Source organism: Maylandia zebra, linkage group LG22, assembly GCF_041146795.1.
Source record: "Maylandia zebra isolate NMK-2024a linkage group LG22, Mzebra_GT3a, whole genome shotgun sequence".
Classification (NCBI taxonomy): Eukaryota; Metazoa; Chordata; class Actinopteri; order Cichliformes; family Cichlidae; genus Maylandia; species Maylandia zebra.
Window position 1 is genome coordinate 21,159,728 of NC_135187.1, and position 22,973 is coordinate 21,182,700.

Consider the following 22,973-nt stretch of genomic DNA (forward strand, 5'->3'; position numbering starts at 1 on the left):
TAAGACTTTGCCTTTGATTAGCCATGTGTTCGCCTATACATATACTAGGAAAGCTAAGGTTATTTATGGCGGGAAAAAAAGCATGTTTGAAACAGTCATAAGTGTACTGAGAGAGCTAGCTTCAGGATCATCTAGCCTCCACTTGACATATTGGAAAGTGGCTGTAAAAGTGTCTCTTTGTGGATTAATAACTCCTCATTGCCACTGAAACTCAAATCACCAGAGCTTGTTTTACTTCCCACTTCTTGCCCCACTGCAGGGTGTCCTATGGAAGTACCCTTAAAAAACATCATCAAGTCATTATTTCCTTCCATTCATTTTCTTCTGCTTATCTGGGGCTGGGTCGCGGGGGCAGCAGCCGAAGCAGAGAAGCCCAGACTTCCCTCCAAGGCACCAAGGCATTCCCAGGCCAGCCAAGAGATATAATCGCTCCAGAGTGTCCTGGGTCTGATCCTGGAGTTCTTCCCAGTGGGACATACCCGGAATACCTCACCGAGGAGGTGCCCAGGAGGCATCCTTGTCAAAGCCCCGAACCACCTCAACTGGCTCTTTTCGATGTGGAGGACTAGCGGCTCTACTCTGAGCCCCTTCTGTATGGCCACTCCTCACCCGATCTCTAAGAGAGAGGCCATTCACTCTTTGGAGAAAGCTTATTTCTGCTGCTTGTATCCACAATAGAAGCTGCTATTATTTCCACATATGGAAAACGACTGGTGCTAATTTCTACTCTTATTGAGTACACAACATGATTTCTAAAAGCCAAACCCAGTCACACACATGTATTCATGCAAGTGCTTTTTTCGATGCCTGTACATACACGGATCCATCAAGAGCAACTCAGTGTCGTGTTCAAGGATACTTCATCATGCATAGTGGAGAAACTGGAAATCAAACCTCCGACCTTCTGACTGGTGGATGACCCAGTCTACCTTCGGTCATGGAGAACATTTTCTGCCTGATACCTCCAGGGAGAAAACCCCGGCTCCTCGGTTTCTCAACAGGAGTGACATAGCAGCTCTGGTGGGCGGCGGCGGATCTGGCCACCAGTGTTGGTCAAGTTACTTGCAAAAAGTAATCAGTAACTAACTACTGATTGCTTCCCCCAAAAAAGTAATCCTGTTACTTTACTGATTACTTATTTTCAAAAGTAATTAGTTACTTAGTTACTTTTTAAAAACAGGATTTACAACCTGAATAGGTAATAAAGCAATAGATCTTTCAGCCCAATTCTACTTTTTATGCATACTCCATCATACAAAATTTAATCAAATGAAAAAGTCTCTTTTTAAAACTTGTTTTATTAGTTTTAATCTTTTAACTTTATGCATCAAGCAAAAATTAAATTATATGCAACATTCTCTGACTGGAAGAAATTTGTTTAATATTTAAACCTATTTTCTGCACATTCCAGCACATAAAATAAAATAGTTTTTTTGTGTTTACACTCAGTCTTTCAAACAAGTGCAAGTGAAACACAGCAGAAAATAAATAAAATCAAAGACTCAGACTGTTGTTCTATTTTCACCTGTATTGCAGGAGTAGGGCAGGCAGAGGTTTGCCCTGGTGAAGGTGTGTCGCAGCAGGCAGTGGAAAACTCCACGAGTTTCTCTGTGAATTTCCCATTTCGTGGCAGCGCACTCGGTGCTTGCTCGGAATTTTAGGGGGTTTTTTTCACTGTAAAAAGAAGTTTTCTTCCCACACACTGCACAACGGACACTAATGTTTTTGTCACTTTTTACGGAATCAAACTCAAAGTAAGGTCAGTACTTCCATGCTTTAAACGCTGCATGCTGATACTCTCTCCCGCACTCGATATATTATCCACTGTTGATCTGCAGACAGCTGTTGCCACAAACGTCGCACTCGCTTACGTCATTGTCATGAGACACTCTCACAAGAAAATCACGGTTTTAGTAACGCAGTAATGCAGCGTGCTTACAGTAATCTAATTACCTTTTTTGCAATAGTAATCCCTTACTTTACTCGTTACTTGAAAAAAGTAATCGGATTACAGTAATGCGTTACTGCCCATCTCTGCTGGTGGCAGCAACTTAGTGGCTCAGGCGGCCGACCATGGGCAGCATTGCAGCTCCAGTGGCCTGCCATGGGTCCGGTGGTGGCGACATAGCGACACTGGAGGGCAGCTGCCGATCCAGCAGTGGCAACAAAGCAGTTCAGGTGGCGTGACCTCCTCACGTCAGGTTTTGTGGCAGGTTTTGATGACGTGCTGACCTCCAGCTTGGGCTGAGCAGGTCCCTCAGGCGACATGGTGACCTCCGGCTTAGGCAGAGGAGGTCTGTCAGGTGACGTGGCAACCTCCAGCTTGGGCTGAATGGGTCCCTCTGCCGCACAGACCTCCGACTTGGGCTGAGCAGGTCCTGGCGGTGGCGTAGTGACTGCTGGCGGTGGAGATGACGATGGTGCAGCAGCTGCAGGCAGGTGAGGTGATGGTGGGGTAGCAGCTGCAGACGGATGAGCAGAAGATGCCACAGGTGTTTGTGATGATGTTGGAGCGGCAGCTTCAGTCGGTTGAACAGATGATGGTGGTGTAGCAGCTGCAGGCAAGTGAGATGATGGTGGGGCTGAATGGGCCCCTCGGACCGTCCAGCAGGAGTAGACGCAGGACCAGAAGGTGCAGAATCCTCTGGCTGAAGCAACGCTAACTGCCACTGCACAGGGCACACAGCCGGCTTGGGATGCTGCAGCTGGGGCTGTGCAGTGCAGATAGTCTGTTCTAGTAATGGCAGTGATATGCAGCCCTCAGTTGTCTGAATGAGCTTCTCAGAACATCCAGCAGAGGATGAGAGTTGCTGATCCGGTGACTGAGCTACTGACTGAGCTACAGGCTCTGCTACTCTGGACTCAGAGGGGCACAAGGAGAACAGTCACCAAACACGGACTCAGAATTAGCTGTCAGTTCATGTTCATTTTCTGGCAACACAGAGGTTTTAAGCTTTTAAGTAAAAAGAGGCTCCAGTGTGGGCCTCTTTTTATTATTAACAGACTGGGCACTGTCCTTGGGTTTAGATGAAGCTGTCTCTCTTTCTTGTATCTCTGCAAAAACATTTTCTCCAACAACAGAGTCTGTTTTACTCACTGTGGCTCCTTGCGCGGTTGGCCCAGAGTCAGCTGATTCTTCAAAAGCCACAATAGTGGGTTGATTGGTGGTGTGACGAAGGCACGGGCGCCATCTCCTCCATGAAGGTGGGACCACATTAGGGGAAAAGGTCAACTCCGGTACTTTGGCATGTAAATCCCTTGTGGAAGGATTAATAAAAATAACAGAGTCCGGTTTACTCACTGCAGTGATGAGGGCCGTGGGTCCGTCACCAGCTGACTGGGCTGAAGCCGCAGGAGTGGGTGGAGGTGTAGTGGGATAATGATGGTGAGGGCGCCGTCTCTCCCGTAAGGGAGGATGGAGCGATTTGGCAGCAAACATTGACTGGAATGCCAGCCGGAGATGCTGGAAAACCCATGCGGCAAGGGCTCCCAGGAGCACGGCAGAATCCTCCTTCCTCGGGCCGCCAACAACTCAAACAGGAGCTTGCCCTCAGATCCATTACAATACGTGTTATTTTTTTAAAACCCATAAAGTTCAGGGGAAAAGATGTGGAGGACAGAAACTCATCAAAGAACACGACCTGTACGTGTCTCTTGGTTGGGTCCGCAGCCCGGATTATGCTCTGTCAGTAATCCCATAGCTGTGAGAGCAGTTCCTCCTCCGTGGCGACTCCTGAGTCCGCTGGGCCCATTGTGGCTGGCTTGTTCTGCCACGTTGAGCTGGCAGACTGTGGGAATGTGGGGAAAATATGACCCAAAACGCAGTGCGATGAATGCATTGGGTTTATTTACGGTGAAGTACATAGTACACAACAATAAATCCCCTGCATTTCCAACTCCAGTGTCGTGTCTTCTTCCCAGTGCTCGTGCTCCGTGTCTCCGCTCCTGTGATACTTGTGCTCATTGCACTCTTGTTCCCGCACTCCTGCTGGAAAATCCACAGAGGTAGCCGTTAACTAGCGACAGACTAACACTCATTGATTTTGCTGAAAACGCTGACGGGTAGTCACGTAACAATCCAGCGTCGAGGAGCGCTCAGCCACACTGCTATGTTGCTCCCAGATGATCCTGATCATCTGCAGGTGTGTGTGTTCCTCCTCCAGCCTCCCAACGGGACACACCAGGAAAACCAGGACACCACACACACGCACACACACAGTACAAAGGGAACCCAGGGACACAAACACAACACATAATCACGGTGCACACCAGCAACATATAAACAAGTCCAAAACTGCTCATGGACCCTGGGTCTGACACCAATTTAGAATCACTAATGAACCCAACCCCACTAACTGCATGTCTTTGGACTGTAGGAGGAACCCAGAGAACCCAGACCGAACCCATGGGGAGAACATGCAAATGCCACAAAGAAAGATGGCGGCTTCAAAACCAGGACTAGCTTGCTGTGAGGCAACAATGCTAACATTGCTAAGGAGTATGTGGCAGAAAAGACAGCTACACATTTACTGCCACCAGCTAGTTTATATTTTTGGCCACTGCTTCCAATGGTAACTCCAAAGTCTAAAACTGTGCCATCAGGAAATGAAAAGCACACTGCAAGATACTGTCGTGGTCTGGGTGGTTTTCCACAGCATCAGCTCCTCCCCACTGGGTGGAGTCTTTGTTGTTCCTCACCTGATGGCAATCGTACCAGCAGTATTTATGACCAGCGCACTCAACTGGTCTTCGCCAGATTATCTGCCAACTTTAGTCAGTTCTCGGCCTCACGTCCGTTCCTTGGTGACTAATCGTGTGTATTAACTGTATCTCTGTTTTTCTCGTCAGCCTCTGAAACCCACCTAGCAAGCTCTCCTGGATACCAGTTTGCTGCCGCCGGTAATCCCTCTCCGTTTTGGAGCTGCCATTCTCTCCTGCCTGCCTCCCTGCATTGCATGCAGCACCCACCTGGACCTCTCCTGCCTCCCCCCTCCACGCAACCCCCACCTGCAAGCTTGTAAGACAGCTCAGTGTACTATCCTTAGATTCACTCGCAACCCTCTGTGGAATTCCCCTGACTGCTCTGTCCTCTGTTTCAGTGCCCTGGCCCGCCACAGTTTCCCCTGCCCAGTACCTGCACCCAGTTATCCCTGCCATCTAGTTATCATCACAGTATTTTTCTCTCGCCTCAGACATCTAGTTTATGTTCATTGATTCTAGTCTGCACTTTCTGTTAGCCTCTGAGCATTGTAAAATAAAATCTCTTTTCGTTACACCTCACCCCTGGCCTCCGGTTTTGAATCTGCACTTGAGTCCATCCCATGTCCACGGGCCACTGCGCCTGACAGATACTACATACCAAACCACCATCACTGGTCATATAGGCTTAATATACACCCTTTTTCTCCTGGATTGTTGTAAGCATTGTGTAGTTTTCTCTTATTCTGCACTAAGCAAAGCAGACAAGCACAGACCTGAGCAAAGGGAGTACTGACTTTCAGTTTGGGATCATGCTCTGTCTTAACAGCCAACAGTTTACTGCTGGAGAGAACATAGAAGTGGCTGTGTTCATTCAACTCTGTATGCATGCACGTGCACCCACCCACCCACACACACACACACATACACTCTAGTTTGGTTTGTGGCACGTGTGATGTAAACACTGATTTTTTTTCTCACAGAGGTGCATGTGTTGAACCAAATGCTGCTGAAGAATTAATTAAGCAGTGAGGAATGACTGCAGTGGAATAACTTGTGCACTTTAATTTCTCTAGCTTAGAAAGCATACACTTTGCACCACGCAGACGTTTTACTTAATCACGTCTGAACACTAATGAAATCTAGTCTGTGTATCTATTTTTCTTTTCCTCCCAGTATGACACATGTCTCAGATGAAAAAAAAAAAGAACTTATATTCTAAACAGCAATCTTTGAATTCTAATCTCTCTAAGGGGCTCTAGGCCGGAGAACAGGAAACAAGATAATATGTCTGTGTGTGTACAGGTGTCAACTATGTAAACATAACTGTTGAGGAAAGTTTTTATCAGAGCTACACCTGCCTTTGACAGACACTTTGCCGCATGCGCTACAGTGAATGGGCTTTTAAGAAGGGCATATAAAAGAGGTATGTGCTCAATCACATCCACAGCATGTCTTTTGAATTACTCAAGCGAGGAAAAAAAAACCGCAGCATTATATAGGAAAAAAGAGAACTGCATAAAAATGCCACCCCTTTTCCTATAGATTTACACTGAGCTCTATGCTCTGGGTGTGTTTCAGGCATACAAAGCTGAGTGTTTAACTGGAAGCTGAAGAGGATCTGGGTTGCAGGCAGCAAGATTTGACATCAGCTTATTTCCTGTCATTGACTGTGGTCACATGGTGAGTGCGTGGGTGCTGGATACTGGAATGCGTTAAAGGGGTGAGGCTCTTGCCACAGTGACAGACACACACACACACACACACACACACACACACACACACACACACACACACACACACACACACACACACACACACACACACACACAGAGGAACACTTGGTATACAAGCTGCACCAAAGGAAGACATACAATTGAGTGGCTTGTTGAAGGATATCTGGTCGTCATGCAGATAGAGGTCGGATGTGTGGAAAGCAGAAGAAGCCTGAATGCACACACACAGACACACACACACTGTTGAAAGCTTCTCACACTGTTTTGACTGCTTTAGGGTGGAGGATGATGATGTATTCTTCAGGAGTCGCACTTACTTTATCAGAGCACTCTGGGCTTGATAAAAGTGCCACACTAGATCTAGAGTGATTAAAGGGTTCAGCATGAAAAAAAAAGCCACTCACATGTCAACTTAAAGTGAAACATGCGTCTGAATCCGCCCACACACACACGGGTGTGCACTCACACTCACTCACGCACGTGTGTGTCCAACATTCAGTGTTTTCCCACCGTTATAAATCTATGAGTGAATGAAACTTCGTCATCCAATCGCAACGCTCAATGCTGTGCAGCCGTCCCCCGCCCCCTCCCCCCCCGTTTGGTTCCGCTTAACCCCGCGCTTTCTTTCTTGTTTTCTTTCAGCTACAGACTTACATTTCTACATGTGAAACTGACAAGTATTTACATTTTTTTTATCCAAGGTGTGACATGCGCTGATCGACGGACTCAGACTGTGCACGGCTGCTCTATAAACTGCTGGCTCTTCCTGTGACCTCGTCTGTGTTATGAGATAAATAAGGCATATTTGAGACCTCACATCTGTACACTTCCACATCCTTTCTTTTGAAACCAAAGCAGCCTCTGGCATTACATCAGAGCTTTATTTTTTATTTATTTATTTTTATTTCCTACAAGGAAGTGAGAAATCAGTATGGATGGTAGCCTATAGTATATCAAATGGGCCTATGACAACCCAGTGTGGCTTCACTGTAATGACTGCTCCAGACACACACACACACACACACACACACACACACACACACACACACACACGCACGCACGCATACATGCACATGAGTGCCAGTAGTGCAGCCTTGATGTGGGCTAGTGTGCTGTGTCTGCTCTGAGTGTCTGCAGCTGGAAACCAAGGCTGCTAGGAGAGAGGAGGAATGAAGGAGAAGAGAGGAGAAGGGTAATAAAAAATGGTGAAGGAGGTAGGGAGAACAAAAATATATAGACGTTTGGCTGAATTTTGAAATTAATGAGGAATGAAGAGAACTAAAAAAAAAAAAAAAAAGCAATCAGAGTTTGGTGAAGAGTTGGAGGCTGCAGGAGGCAAGGAGCCCAGAGGGGTAGACTCATGTTGAAATGTGGCAGACATGGGCTGGGAGGCTGAAAATGGAAAATGTGACATGTCGTAGCACAACCAAAGGGCCCCCATTTGAGGCTGTGTGGGTGTGTCACTCAGCTGCCGAGTCTTGGTTTTGGTAAGGTGGTCCAAAAAGGCCATATCAGACCCTGATGCACTATATGCAAATTATATACTGGTGCAAGCCTTGTTAGGTCAGAGTGGATCACCTTTTTACCAAATGTCGAAGGCAGTAAAGCAGGAGCATTTCTTATTCTGTCATAAGTGACATTTGCGTATGCTGGCTAGTTTGACATGATCTTGATCCCTTTTAATCCTGTAGCTGTCATGGTCCTGGGCCATGTTGGCCCAGTATTCTTGGTTCCTTGTATTTTCGCTCCTTATTTAGGCCATGTTTTCTGAGGTGTCCTGTTGTGGTGTTCCCTAAGTGTTTTCCCTTTGTGACTCTTACCCCTTTTGTGCCCCTCTGTGTATTTATGAGCTCTCGTCTCTCTTTGTGTTTAGTCCATGTTTCCCCCAGCCTGTTATGTCTGTGTTCTCCCCGTGCTCTCTCTCCTCCTGTCTGAACCTCTGTGTACTTCCTGTTTTACTTTGACAGTCTCTCGTCAGTATGCGTCATGTTGTGTTCACTCCTGCCCTGTCTCGTTATGTTTATCAGTGTCACCTGTGTTCCCCACCTGTGTGTAATCTCCCTGTGTTCTCTGAGTGTATTTAAGTTGTGTCTTCTGTCATGGTAGTTGCTGGTTCGTCTGTGTTGTTTCCCCTCGGTCTCCCTGCGTCTTCCCGTATGTATTTCCCCGGACCTCCCTGCATCCTCGTTTCTGGTTTGTGTTATTAGTTCTACCCAGTTTAGGTTTTCCTGTTTCATGGTACCCACACCATTGCTGTTTGTATTTTCGGTTGTCAAATAAACACTCATCTGCACCAGAGCTGCCGCATTTTGGGTCCTATTTCAACTCCACACGGCTTGCCCCGCAAACCGTGACAGTAGCTCTCCGGTCAAGGAAGGATGGCTCTGCTTTTCTATAGCATCACTCACCAGGCCTGTCAAGTCAAAAGGTCAGTGTGTAAACCAAAAACCCATCCTAACCTAGCCATTAGGCAACCTCTGTTTAGTTTCTCAATATCCTTTGGTCTTGTGACAATCTGTTGTTCTGTTTTGAATGCAAATACCCCCCATTTTGCACGTAGTGCTCTTGCTATTAGTCACAGCTGGAATAATCAGGAGCTGTCAAAATATTATGACCTATTAGGAACTTACTTACTTGCACAAGCAATGTAGCTGCAAAATGTCACAGATTTGAACAAACAGTTGTGAGCTTTAATGCTCCCTTTTTCTTGTCGCCTTCTCCTCAACCAGTCAGGGCAGATGGCTGCTACTTCCTGAGCCTGGTTAGCCTGAGATTACTTCCTGTTAGAAGGGAGCTTTTTCTTCCCAAGTGCTTGCTAATAGGTCCCCCCCCCCCCCCCCCCCCAATACTGTAGGGTCTTTAACTGAATTGAATTAAGGTATTTATTTATCTTTTTTTTTTTTTTTTTTTTTTGGTGGGGGAAGGGTGGGGGTGTCAGGTAAGAATCTCAAAATTAAAGAAAATACAAAATTTTAAGTCCTTTAAAAAAACATGAATCAGGGTGGGCCATTTATATGGATACACTTTAATAACATGGGAATGGTTGGTGATATTAAAGTCCTGTTTGTGGCACATTAATATATGTGAGGGGGCAAACTCCTCAAGTGACCATGGGGGCCATTTAGAAGTCGGCCATCTTGGATACAACTTTTGTTTTTTCAATAGGAAGAGGAGTGGATCGAAATCGTGTTGATATCTGGTGAACGCAGTAACCGGGTCATTGCAGCAGATTTCAATGCAAGACACTCTACGAGACCACCCATCTCCCATGCTACAGTCAGCAAACTGCTTGCTAAGTTTCGTGAAACTTGTTCAGTCTTGGATTTGCCAAAATGTGGACGCAAGAAAACTGTCACTAATGAAGAAACATCAGTGGCTGTCCTAGCTTCATTCAGCAAGAGCCCACAGCGTAGCACTTGCCGCATGTCACTGGAGAGTGGCATTAGTCGAACATCCCTGAGGATGACCCAGATCGGCGCACAGAATTTGCAGAATGGGCAAAACAAAAATTGGAACAGGATCCTCAGTTCACGCAGAAGATTTTGTTCAGTGATGAGGCAAACTTTTATGTGAATGGTGAAGTTAACAAACAAAACCTGACACTAGCTCACATTGGATGGATGGTGTGGTATATGGGGTACAACGATAGTGGGTCCATTCTTCATCAATGGAAACCTCAAGGCCACTGGATATTTGAAATTGCTACATGATGATGTGTTTCCCTCTTTATGCACTGAAGCTGGCACGTTCCCTGAGTTTTTCCAGCAAGATGGTGCGCCACCACATTATGGGTGCCAGGTCCGAGCATTCCTAGATGAACAGTTTCCTGGAAAGTGGATTGGTCGTCGTGGGCCAGTTGAATGGCCCCCAAGGTCTCCCGATCTGACCCCCTTAGACTTTTATCTTTGGGGTCATCTGAAGGCAATTGTCTATGGTGTGAAGATACGAGATGTGCAGCACCTGGAACTACGGATACTGGATGCCTGTGCTGGCATTTCTCCTGCGGTGTTGCTATCAGTGTGTGAAGAGTGGGAGAAGAGGGTTGCATTGACAATCCAACACAATGGGCAGCACATTGAACACATTTTATAAGTGGTCAGAAACTTGTAAATAACTCATGAAAGAATAAAGTTATGTTGAAACCAAGCACACCATTGTTTTTCTTGTGACATTACCAATAAGTTTGATGTGTCACATGGCCCTCTTCCTATTGAAAAAACAAAAGTTGTATCCAAGATGGCCGACTTCTAAATGGCCACCATGGTCACCACCCATCTTGAGGAGTTTGCCCCCTCGCATATGTGCCACAAACAGGACTTTAATATCACCAACCATTCCCATGTTATTAAAGTGTATCCATATAAATGGCCCACCCTGTACATGTGCTATAATAATAATAATAATAATAATAATAATGGATTGCATTTATATAGCGCTTTACAATACCACTATTCATTCACTCTCACACACTGGTGGAGGCAAGCTACAGTTGTAGCCACAGCTGCCCTGGGGCAGACTGACAGAGGCGAGGCTGCCATATCATGCCATCAGTCCCTCTGGCCATCACCAGTAGGCGGTAGGTGAAGTGTCTTGCCCAAGGACACAACGACCAAGACTGTCCGAGCCGGGGCTCGAACCAGCAACCTTCCGATTACAAAACAAACACCCAACTCTTGAGCCACGATCGCTACATATCCTTAAATGCAGTATAAGCTCTCTTGTGGAGCACTTTGTGACATCTGTCTGTGAAATGTGCTATACAAATAAACTTTTACTTACTTACTTTACAAGACAAATTAGAACCTTTATTTTGAAGGGTTGTGCAGCTTATTGTTGCAGACACTGTAAGACTTTGTCCTGTAGACGATGCGCTGACCCCATCTACAGGTGAAATGGAAAACTTGCAGGCTCTCTGTAATAAAGTGCAGTAAAAAGGACAATTGCAGCAATGTTTTGTGTCTTTTAGGTGTTATCAGCACCTTTCAGCAACCACAACTATTTTAAATGAATTATTTTATTAGGATTTCTTCACTGGGACCATTTGAAACTGTCTTTGAGGGGTGCCAGATTTGCTGAAGAATGTGCTCCGATAAACAAAAGCTTAATTGACTTTTTTTCTTTGTTGTTATTATTATTATTATTATTATTATTATTATTATTATTATTAATAAAGCCACTTTTAACCATTAATCATTCTTTTCAGTTTTCTCAGTAAATAGGGATCCCATGATTAAGTGCTTGACAGCAGAAAAAAAAGAGACTTTCTTTAATGGTGCCATCACCAAACTAGGCACTCATTTATGCGGCGTACAATGGCTTAATTCATTCACTGTGCAGTTCATTCCCAATCCAACCCTTTATGAGGGTGGTAATCTACAAAGTAAAACTCTTCTGCACAAGTCACTGTGGGAAAAGCATGTTAGTGTTTAACATGTGACTATTTTTAACCTTTTTTAACATCTTCTCAGACTATGCGGGATCGCTGGACTGACAGGAAAAAAAGGTGCTTTTTAAGAGCTTTATCTCATTATCTCTACAAATGACCTAAATTAAAGTGACACAGTCTCCTCGTAGTAAGAGCAATGTAAAAAAAAAAACTCCCATTTGCCATTAATGCCATAAGATGAAACCTTCAGCTTTTCTCCAAGGAATCGTTTTCCCCTCACAGCGTCCTCAGGGTTCACAGACAATATGAAAATGTGTATCTCTCTCTGATTTTGAGGAGAGTCTTTAGATGTCCTAAAGGCATATACATTCCTCGGTCTTACCCCAGTATCACTCGCTTTGTCTTCTTCTTCTTCTGTTATTTCTAGAATTACAAAATCATTCCACACAGAGTGGCGTTTGCTGACTGTTATGTCAGCCGAAAGCGCATTAAGCCAACAAAACTGCTGTTAGCAGGTAAAGGCTTTATTTCACAGCCCGGGGGTCTGAAGCAGCAGACAGCTGGTCTAATGTAAAGACACAGTTTCCATTCTGCTCTTTCACAGTTTTATGTCTCATCTTCCCTTAGATATAGTGCAAATCCTCAACCTGAGGGCAGCTCAGTGTGTGTGTGTATGTGAGAACACACTGTGTTGTCTCTCAGCCATGTGGACCTCTTCGTACTCTTGGGTTCACATGGGAGGGGCCTAGAGCTGCATGCAGGAAAGCCAGCTCCTCTTATTTCCCTGGCAAATGTCACCACAACCAGTCACATTTCTCTCCTCCTCCACCACCACCACCTCTTCTCTTCCACACCTCTCCTCTTCCTCCATCCCTCAGTCCTTGCACTGCCTGTCAGAATTCCCACATATCCCCAGAGGATAAGATGCCATGGAGGCCACAGGAAGAACTGTGCTGTGTGCCTGCTCTGCCTTCTGCCTTCTGTTCATCCTAACAGGTGAGTGCGGGTTTGTGTTGAGTTGTCACGACAGGACGTTGTGCCCGAGCTGTCAGTGTTGTGTTGGTGTAGTGATGGCTGCTGCTGTGGTTACTGTGTTTGCTTGGTTGGTAGAAACTGAAGGGCGAGCTGAGGAAGTTTTCATGGTGTACAGTAACAAAAATGTTCACTCACATCGTTGATGTAGTTTGTTTGAGAAACACATTTTCAACATATGTAAACCTTAAAATATGGATCTTTATAGGCACAAGAACTCCATTTAACAACACCCAGAGTGGGGTTTGTGTTCTTTTTTTAAAAAAAAGCAAAACTTGGCATTAATATCTTGTAATAATTTGGGAAACTGGTTGACAAGCTTTTTAAACTGAACAAAACTGAGCTCCCGACGGTGTGTTTAAAATCTCAGAGCTGTAAAGTTTTCCACGTAGTCCGTCCTGGTTCCTTTTGCATGTCCTTTCCATACTCGTTGCTGCATGACTCTACAGAATTAGCTTTTCTGTTCTGTTGTTGGCCGTGAGTAGACATAAAAACAGGGTCATTTGGAAAGAAGAAATGACCTAGGCCACAGCAGTGTGACTATGAGATAACAAACGTGTAATAGTGCGTGTCGTGTGACCTGATAAAGCCAACAGCAAAATCCCCCAAGTTTGGCTTCCCGTCTACTTTGATGTTTGTATCAACAGCCATCCTTGAGAAGCCCCGTTCGTCTTATCTGAAAAAGGACAGAAGATGGTGGCGTTTGGATACGTGCGGTGAGGTGACTCTATTTAGTATCCAAACAACTTGGATGTGTGTGAGGGTGATAAGAGGCAGGTGCTTTTGGGTCTCCACACGAAAGTGTATGTGTGTACGTGGGGGTAAGGCCACCAAACGAAGCTTCCCTCTCACCTCAGAGTGTTTGTAATCATTGTGTCTGTAATCACCACCACAATATCCATGTTGTTTGGGGACAACAGTGAGGGAGCGGGCTCGGCACACTCCTCCTCGTTCTGCCTTTTCAACGGATCTCGGCTGGTGTAAACACAGACACACTCCTGCTACTGACACACAGACACACTCACACACACACACACACCGAAACTGGCCTGCGGTCTTATAAGAATGGGACGTGTCACCGTGGTGTTTGTGCTGCATGCATTATTTAGGACATAACAGCAGACAGTAGATCTATTGTAATGTTCAACATGAGCAAAACATGACAGCTCAGAGGAACAGCAAGGGACATGAGGGAAAATATGGTTTTACAGGAAAAACAAAAGTTTCTCGAGTTTTCGCCCCATTTTTCCTATCGTGATTGCGCAGTATGATGTGTAACACAAACATAATTAAGTCTTGATGAATTCAAAGTTTACATTTTTTGATCTACAGCCTATAAAAACTGTTATTCACGACCGATCTTCAAGACATTTCTTCTGTGCCGAAAAAAGAGAAGATGCACAAACAGAAGCGAGACAAAGACACTCGAGCACAGAAAGAGGAAGTTGAAAGAGATAACTATGAACAAAAACTGTGAAGTTTTCGTGAGTTTGTTTCACAGCAGCACTGCCTACTCACATGCTGCTGCTTAACTCAGCCTGGCATCCAAATGGACTCAATCATTTCACCTCATGTAAAATGTCAAGTGAACACAGGTCGCAGCACAGATGTAATTCAGTGCATTTTGGAAAGATGTGGTCATTTAAAAATGTAAATTAATGACATCATTCATTCATCAGGCTGAGTAAAACCACTCGACCTTCCGGCTGAAGTGGCAGCATGCGCTGGAAAACACTGATAGCTCTATCGGCTGTTTGTGTTTTTCAAGGTTGTCTGTGACAAACTGCCCCGGCAACCTGCCGCAGCTTTAACAGACCACAAGATGCAATAGATCAGCAGTTGTAGTTACTTCACACAGCTCAAGTGTTTGTTTCGCAACGAGTTGCTATAAAAGAGACAGAGCCTGATCCTTGTCTGGCAACAATGTCACTCCGTAGGGAGTTAGGTCAATATTAACACACAGCAGTTTCAGGACCTGGAAACTTTGAAGACTAGGATGCAGGACTGACTTTATCTTTAAAGTGAAATCTCCTCGATATATTGCATCTATAGCATTACATAATTACAAAAAACAACTTTTTCTTTCAATTTTCTCCAGTTTTTACATTTGAATCCTCCAACAACCCACAAAATGACAATTCTGAAATAAAGCAGTGTCAAATGATAATATCAGATTGTTACCAAGTGCCAGTAATCACTAATGCATGTCATATTTTTCAATTTTGAATGAAAGTATTTTTATCAATGTTAGTGCTCTATCACATGACATGCACAACAGGGTGATAGTGTCAACTTTAAAGTGGGGTACACAGAAAAGCCTATTGTATCATCAGACAGTGCATCTTTTGTAGCATCTCATATATCAGTGTCATATATTGATAACCACAGGCAAAAATATGATTTCTTGTCAAACAAAACAGACGATTGTTGCCCGATTTTGCGGTCTCTCTGAGCTCAGTTTGGTTCAGTTTGATCTTTGTCAGTTCCTAATTCAGCTGACATGTTTCCATGGGGAAAAAAACCCTTTATCAATCCCATCTCCAATTCTTTGACTCCACTACTGTAGCTTTTATTTATTCACAGTTTAAAAACATTTGTTTATTCCATATTTTCCATTTTTTTCTGACTCCTCATGAAGAGAAAGTTTAAACAGGGGGTAGGTGTTGCTGGTTTGCTCACAGCCAGAGATACGTGCCTGATATGTCCATATTAAGGTTATCTACTCTGAGGGACATCATACAGACCAAAAAGGGGGAAAAAATGTCAGAAGCTGATTGTTTCAAGCGGTCTGAGTCCTGAGGTTGTGGCTTCAAAGGGTTTACTCTGCACATGGGTTGACTTCATTATTGGAAACTTTGGCCATGCACCAATGTAAGAGTTTAGTACAGAAAACAAGGAAAAATAAAATCAGTCCAGTTTACAGTGTGAGTGTAGGAAACGCATGGGAAGTCTAAATAAGTTAGCAACTAGCTAGCTATCATAGTGAAGTGTGTAGCAACTAAAACTCCAGAAATAAGCTGTGGAAAAAGTACAAATCTTGCCTCTATAGATGGTGAAATTTATTACTTTGTGAACAGTTTGTTGCTCAACCTCCAAGTACCCCATAAGCCTCCATCCATCCATTCGCTTCCACTTATCCTTTTCAGGGTTGTGGGGGGCACTGGAGCCTATCCCAGCTGTCATAGGGCGAGAGGCGGGGTACACTGCAGGGCTAACCATTCGCACTCACTCCCGCATTCACACTTATGGGCAATTTGGATGAATCAATTAACCTATCCCCACAAACTGCATGTCTTTGGACGGTGGGAGGAAGCCGGAGTACCCGGAGGGAACCCATGCAAACACAAGGGGACATGCAAACTCCACACAGAAAGACCCCGGCCTGATAGTGGAATTGAACTCAGGACCTTCTTGCTGTGCGGCAACAGTGCTAAACACCGTGCCACCGTGCTGCCCACCCCATAAGCCTATTGTAGTTTTAATTGTAGACATTAGCTTGCTGGAGTCATCGTGTATACAAAGAGTTTCTCTGTATGAAACATGATGTGTCACATGGACAATCTAACATGTTACCTTTCACTGGTTGTGCAGTAATTGAGTTTTCCTTCATTCCTTCTCCCACCACCTGCATCAACTCAGAGGTCAGCTCCGAACTGATTCACATTGATCCGTCGGTGAGGCATGTCACTGAAGGGGACTCTGTGTTCCTGTCTGTGAAAACCAACTTTTCACCGGACAAAGCAGAATTTCAGGGAACTTGGTGTCACACCGGGATGAGCAGCACCAAGCCCAGGATTTTGGTGACATTCACCAAAAAAAATACAATCTTAAGCATGAAGCACCGTGACCACCTCGTCTTCAACAACTCCACCTTTTCTTTGGAAATCAAGAACTTAAACAGAAAAGATGAAGGAGATTATCACTTGAGCATCAACATAAAGCATGATAACAAACCAGGAGACATTGAAGAGGAGAAAACCATTCGTGTAACCGTAGATGGTGAGTTGCATGTTTCTCAGACCTTATCTTTCCCATAATTTAATTTTATTAATTAGCCATTGCTCAGATATTAATTGTTTCTTGCCTTCCACCCCTGACTAGTTCCCGTGTCCAAACCAGCCATTGAGAAGAGCCCTTCCTATGCAGTCATTGAGGACAAAGCAAACGTCACCTTGACTTGTTCTGTTGAGAACGGAACAAGAGTTATGTTTAAGTGGTTCAGGGATAATGTTGCATTGGGTCCCAGTGACAGATACCACTACTCCCAAGATAACTCCACACTGTTAATCAGCCCTGTGAGAAAAGAGGACAAGGGAAGTTATCACTGTGTGGCCAGCAACCCGGTCACCCGGGGCCAACACAGCAGGGCTGCGGAACTCAACGTCTACTGTGAGTAGCTGTAGCTTATTCTTCGGTTTCTGAACCCTGTAATGACTGTGTTCACGTCTGAGAGCTGCTTTATAAAGGTTTTTATTTTATAGAAACAATTAAAAATCTAAAATGTCACATATGTGTTCCTGTACTCATCCTAAACCTTGTTGTTTTCTCTTCTCCAGAATAGCTGGAAATGTTGGGTCATGTGTAAATTTTAGTGAGATCAGCCTACTTACTATCAGCTTAAAAACAAACAAAAAAAAAAACATGTGCCTGTTATGGGATGGTATTTGCATGGGAGCAGACTTATCTTACAGAGCTCCTCTGTTCTACTATAAACGGCGTAGATGCACTGATAGACTTTATTGGATGTGCCAGTATGAGGCTGAACTGAGAACGTACTGCATGCGTAATTTTTCCTGGGTATTCGTTTTAATGCATTTAAATATTTACAAAACAGACGACTTTGTATTGAAGCGTGACAAAAGAAAGGCGTCGTAGGTTTTGTCTACAGCTTCCTGCACATTTTTACCTCCACCTCTTTAGTCTTGTGTGTTGTTCTCATCTTGGCGGTGACATCATTTTTGTTTGCATAGGCAGATCGTGTTTGTGTTTCAACCTGCAGGAAGCACTCTTGGTTTCTTTCAGTTTTACTGTATTGAGTTTCTAGTAAAGCCGGTCTCCTTCTAATGTTTGCTTTCACTGGAAAATGCAATAAAAAACCAGCTGATAGTGAACTGGGCTGTTTGCTACTAATAGCTAATTGCTACTACAGTAATTCTCGTTTAACAGATAATTTTCTTATTTAACAGTTGGGTTTTATCTAAAATGTATATTAATATGTTTGTGAATAATATGCTTGACTGTGTTGGAAAAAGACAATTCTTATTTTAAGTTAGAGTAGTGCGCTTTCTCGACAGCCCACGTTCGGTGCTGTGCTAGTCCACCCCCGCCTCACCTAGGTCTCAGTGTTCTCCACTGGCACTGTCAACACACCCACCCGTATTTATCCCACTACTCCGTGTACAGACCTGTGACCCTGTATTTAGAAACTCACTTTTCTTACCCTGCTTTCCTCTGCTACCCAATCATGCCTTAGAGCTGGATGGTTCATGAAAATTACCCACAAAGCAACATCTCACCAGCAAACTGTCATGTTTTTCTCACTCTCCACCGGCCCACACAGATGGCCCTTACAACCTTGAGGTGAACTCTGTCCAGGGCCTGCGCACAGGGGAGGTGTTCACCATCAACCCTGGGGAGCTGGTCTTCTTTGAATGCCAGGCTGACTCCAACCCACCTAACAACTATGTGTGGATCTCCAAGACCCGCAATGCAACTCAGATTGTCACAGAGGGCCCTCGGCTAGAGGTGCGCTCCTACAGACTGGCCCAGGCTGAAGAGTACCTTTGCCGTGCCTTCAACAACGTGACGCAAAAGCAGGACGAAGCCCAGTTTACTCTGGTGGTGGCCAGCTTGGGAACAGGTGGGTAGAGGGTGGAACATGGCAAAAGGGAGGAGAGCGTGGGTAGGTTTTGGGAATCCTCTAAGATAAACACTCTGCAAACAGTGTGTCACGCCAAACGCAGAAGAGCTGGGTGAGCGTTTCGAGATAATCCTTGCCAATGATAAGCACTGACCACCTTTTGGGAACAGTTAGGGAGAGAAAATACTATAACTGGAGCATTACACTGCGTAAAAGCTGACAAGTCAGACCAGGTTATGGCTATAATGAAATATACAGTACATTATTATAAAACTAAGGTTATATCTGTGTTGCTAGGCTCCAGTACCTGCAGCATGTATTTAAGTTCAGTGGCTGGGAAAGTAAACACTGGATAACAGCTGTTATGTTTGTTGACAAGGTTTTATAGCATATGGAGTTTCTGTGTGCTGAATGCAACATTAATATGTTGCCTGGGTGATACTGAGAAAAGGACATTTATGATTACTGCTGATACTGGCTGATTTAACACGTTGTTTAAGGAGACAACAGATGCCCTTTTTTTATTGACATCGAAATCTTTTAAATCTTTTCTGATGATTACAGTTTTAAATTCAAGCATTTTACAGACATGTTAGCCACTGTGGAAGGCTATACTATCTACTGTCTGTAAAAGAGGATGATTTATTTATGTATTTATTTTGGCACCTGACCTGATCATATTTAGATAAATTGTGGATAAGAGAGTGTAGTTCCATATTTTCAGCTAATGCTTGCTAGCTTGGTTAGTTAGCATTGTACCTTGGTTTGGTTAGATACCTGCTAATTAATGGTAACACATAAATAAAATTGGTTTCATTTCTCAAGAAAAATAAAAAACAAAACAGACCACAGCTTAAACACATTGCAACAAACAATAGTTTCCAGGAAACTGTTATAAATGTCAAGTTCAGTAACTTCATTTAGCTAAAGTGCTACCTAAAAGACAGCTAGCTAGATACCGTTAGCCTTTATCTTAACTCACTGGCTACTAAAAAAAACCATCATACATAAAATTTAACACATTTTAAACTGAAAAGTAAATTTCACTAAAGCCTTTGTTTGCTTGTTTTTGTAGCCGACTTCAATATCCCTGAGATATCTCACTGCAAGACACAAAAGCACGATTTCAATAACACATCTCAGATTTCTATGTGATAAACAGATGCTGCTTCAGTAAATGAAAGAAAATGTTACAAAAAACTTTCTTTTAGCTCATTGGCCAGAATTTCCTGTATTCATAAAATATACATAGTAAATAGTGAAAAAAATAACATGAAAATTGCAATTTAATTGTTTATCTGTTAGTTAATTACTTTGTTGAAGTATAAAGGGCCACTGCACAGGAATCTTAAATTTGGGAAAACTATGAAAATAAAGTTTACGTTTTCCAAAGCTGTCCAGTGGGCCAGGTTGGGGGCTGTTTTTTGCCCCCCGGCACCAAGACCAACTTGTTAACTCTGTCATTCCTACAAAACTGGATTACTTTCAAATGTGTGTTCATGTATCATTCATGTGACTGTTGTTCATTAACAGGGAAAGAGAAGCACACCCAAGAGGGTAACTCTGTATCACCGCTGGCAGTCATTACTGTCTGCTCTTTTTTTGTCATTGGCCTTATGCTGCTGTTCTTCCTCAGGAGAACCTGTCATCCAAAGAGAGGTTAGATACTGTTTTCTTCTGTTGCTTTGGGAAGCACTTTTTTTACAGAACCATATTTGTTTTTAATCCCTGTGAGTTCAATTTTTCTTTCCCCCTGGTTTCCAAGCTCTTGAATGTGGAATTTAATAAACCTTTTCCACAGCAGTCATTTTGACTTGAAATGTAATTAGAAATGGTATTAATTAATGTCATTAGTAACACGTGTGTTTGCCTACTTTTTCATGTGGAAAAAACAAAAACAAACAAAAAAAAGAAAATGTTACTGGGAAAATGTAAATGACTTGCAAATGTTAGATTAAAGGAAACAAGGGCAAAGTAACTTCTTTATTTGAGGAAGTGAAGGTCACATTTGTTATGCTGTCGCTTGCATGCGTGACTTTATATTTTTCTCTCTTTCTCATTCCCGTTCCCCTCTCTTTTATCACCAGTGCTTATGAGCATTTACAACAAGTAAGAACCTTTATTATGAAATTATTTCAAAAATCTACCATTGTGTCTTTTCCCCACATAAGCTTCAATTAACATTTTTATTTTTTCTGAGCAGACCGTTTTCAGAGCAGAAACGACCACATCGTTCAGGTAAACGTCTTTTTTGTTCACAGATTATTCATTTTTCCCTCTTACTGTCAAAAACATTAATTATTAGTGATCCCCGCATAATAACTCTCATATTTATTTATACACATGCATTATATCATATTTAACAAGGAACTGGATTGGAAATAGTAGATGAACAGGGCATTTACTGGACAAATCAGCTTCAAAAAAGCAAGTTTGAAAGCTAAACAACTTAACTGACCTTAACTCAAACAAGATAAGGAGAATTTAACTCAGATTAGAGCAGTTTTATTTTTTTAGATTTATGACATCATATAATTTACCATGCCATTATAAAGTCTGACAGGCTTTAGACATTAACAGCTGTACTGTAGCAAATGTTTTGCTCTGATTTATCAAAATGTGTATCAACAGGTCACGAGGATGCAACCGAGGACTTTGGCATCTACGAGTTCGTCTCCATACCTGGGAAGACGGAATCTACACAGGTATTTTCACAACCAACGAAGCAGCAACACTAATTTTGTCCAAAATCCTTTGTTTTTATAATGCTTTTAATTTGCACGTACGACTAATCCACCAGGCATCGTGCAGATCTTTGGCTCGTCTCGAATCGATTCAAGATATGCATACTACTATCTACGATGTGATCAGACACGTTCCTGAAACTCCGAGTCACAGTTTGCTGAAGTAAAGTCTGGCTGGAGAGCGGAGATGGAACTTTAAATGGTTTAACTTGAAGACTTCATGTTGTAGCTTTATTCTCTTAAGTCTCTGTTATCAAAGCCTGAAGCACTGGTTTTGGTGGCCTGGTTTTTTGCACAAGGGATGAAGGAGACTTGTGGGATTACACAACCTGATAGTGCACTGCTGTTGACGAGAGTTTTGGACGGATGTTAAGTGTATTTTGCTGACATTGGTGTGAAATGAAAATGTATGTTCAGCTCATTTTTATTTTTTCTGTGAAAGCATAACTGAAGTTAAAAACCTTTTGTTTTCTGTTTTAAGGTGAAGATTATATAAAACTAAGCAAATTAGAAGTATTCAGTTTTACCTTATTTTGAAGATTTTCTAATGCATCCAAGGTGCCGAAATTGCCACATTCCTTGATTTATTATTTAAAATGTAGATGAAAAAAAACCCATGAATATTATCATTTTAATTTAGCGTTCCCTGCTGACAGAGTATATTTTGTGAGAAGTGTTATAATTAATGCAGTACGAAATATATATTCAGGTTAACTGTAAATATTGTACATGGATTATCCAGCAGATTCTTTATACATATTATTCTATTCCTATGTTTCACTCTAATCTATTTATTCCTATTAAAACTTTCAGCCCTGCTTCCCCAAATGTAGCATTTTCTCTCTTCTCATAATGGACACAATGAAATGCTCAATGAAAAGACAATGATAAGGAATTCGTAATTCATTATTGTACAGTTTGCATTCACATGTTTGTTTTGTACTTTATTAAAAATATAACTGTTTACTACTCTGGTCAATTGGAGTATGCGCTGTTTGCTGACATCAAACAAGGACAATGTACTCTAATCTGCGAATTCTGCAATTATGTCCGTATTTTTGCTTTAGTTTGCCTTTTTTTTTGTAAAAAGGCAAAAGCAGTAATGGCTTGAAATGAACATTTGTTCTTTCACACTTCCTGGAAAAAAAGAATAGCTGAAGCCAGCAAAGCTGTCAGTTGTTCTGTTGCTTCACAGTCCGTCTTTGTCTGATGTCTTGGCTGTAATCTCTCTCCCCGCAAGAGTTGTGCTTGCAGTCCCAACACTGCTGCAGAGCGCTAGCTTCTTTCAGCCTCGCTGTATTGGTATGCTGTGTACCTGATAGAGATAGGCAGCGACAGACGGATGGTTCAGCATGTGGCGTAGTGCCCTCCACCTGCTCCCGCTGACACCTTGTCACGAGTAGATAGAAACGAGTGTGCGCTTGCTCCTGTTTGTGTGCGCGCGCATACATATATGTGTTGTGGACAGAAGAAGAAATACAGAAATACAAATAAAGGGGCAAGCGTGGAGAGAAAGT

At 43.2% G+C, this 22,973-nt stretch overlaps 1 protein-coding gene and 1 long non-coding RNA gene across 3 annotated transcripts; both read left to right on the top strand.

Annotated features, from left to right (window-relative positions):
- Positions 1-1,587: 1,587 nt before the first annotated feature.
- On the top strand, positions 1,588-5,288 carry LOC143414802 (uncharacterized). Of its 2 annotated transcripts, none has more exons than XR_013095476.1 (3): positions 1,588-1,759; positions 4,849-5,017; positions 5,100-5,288. It is a non-coding gene; the product is annotated as an uncharacterized LOC143414802 (long non-coding RNA). The 2 variants fall into 2 exon arrangements; XR_013095477.1 differs by lacking the exon at positions 1,588-1,759 and adding an exon at positions 4,704-4,773.
- A 2,421-nt stretch (positions 5,289-7,709) lies between these two features.
- hepacam2 (HEPACAM family member 2) lies at positions 7,710-22,422 on the top strand. Its single transcript, XM_004547931.5, has 10 exons — positions 7,710-8,862; positions 12,699-12,816; positions 16,492-16,851; positions 16,954-17,241; positions 18,413-18,712; positions 20,246-20,371; positions 20,800-20,821; positions 20,916-20,950; positions 21,344-21,417; positions 21,513-22,422. The coding sequence occupies exons 2-10, from the start codon at positions 12,750-12,752 to the stop codon at positions 21,621-21,623; spliced, it is 1,383 nt and encodes a 460-aa protein (XP_004547988.1). The 5' UTR covers positions 7,710-8,862; positions 12,699-12,749; the 3' UTR covers positions 21,624-22,422.
- The last annotated feature ends 551 nt before the right edge of the window (positions 22,423-22,973 follow it).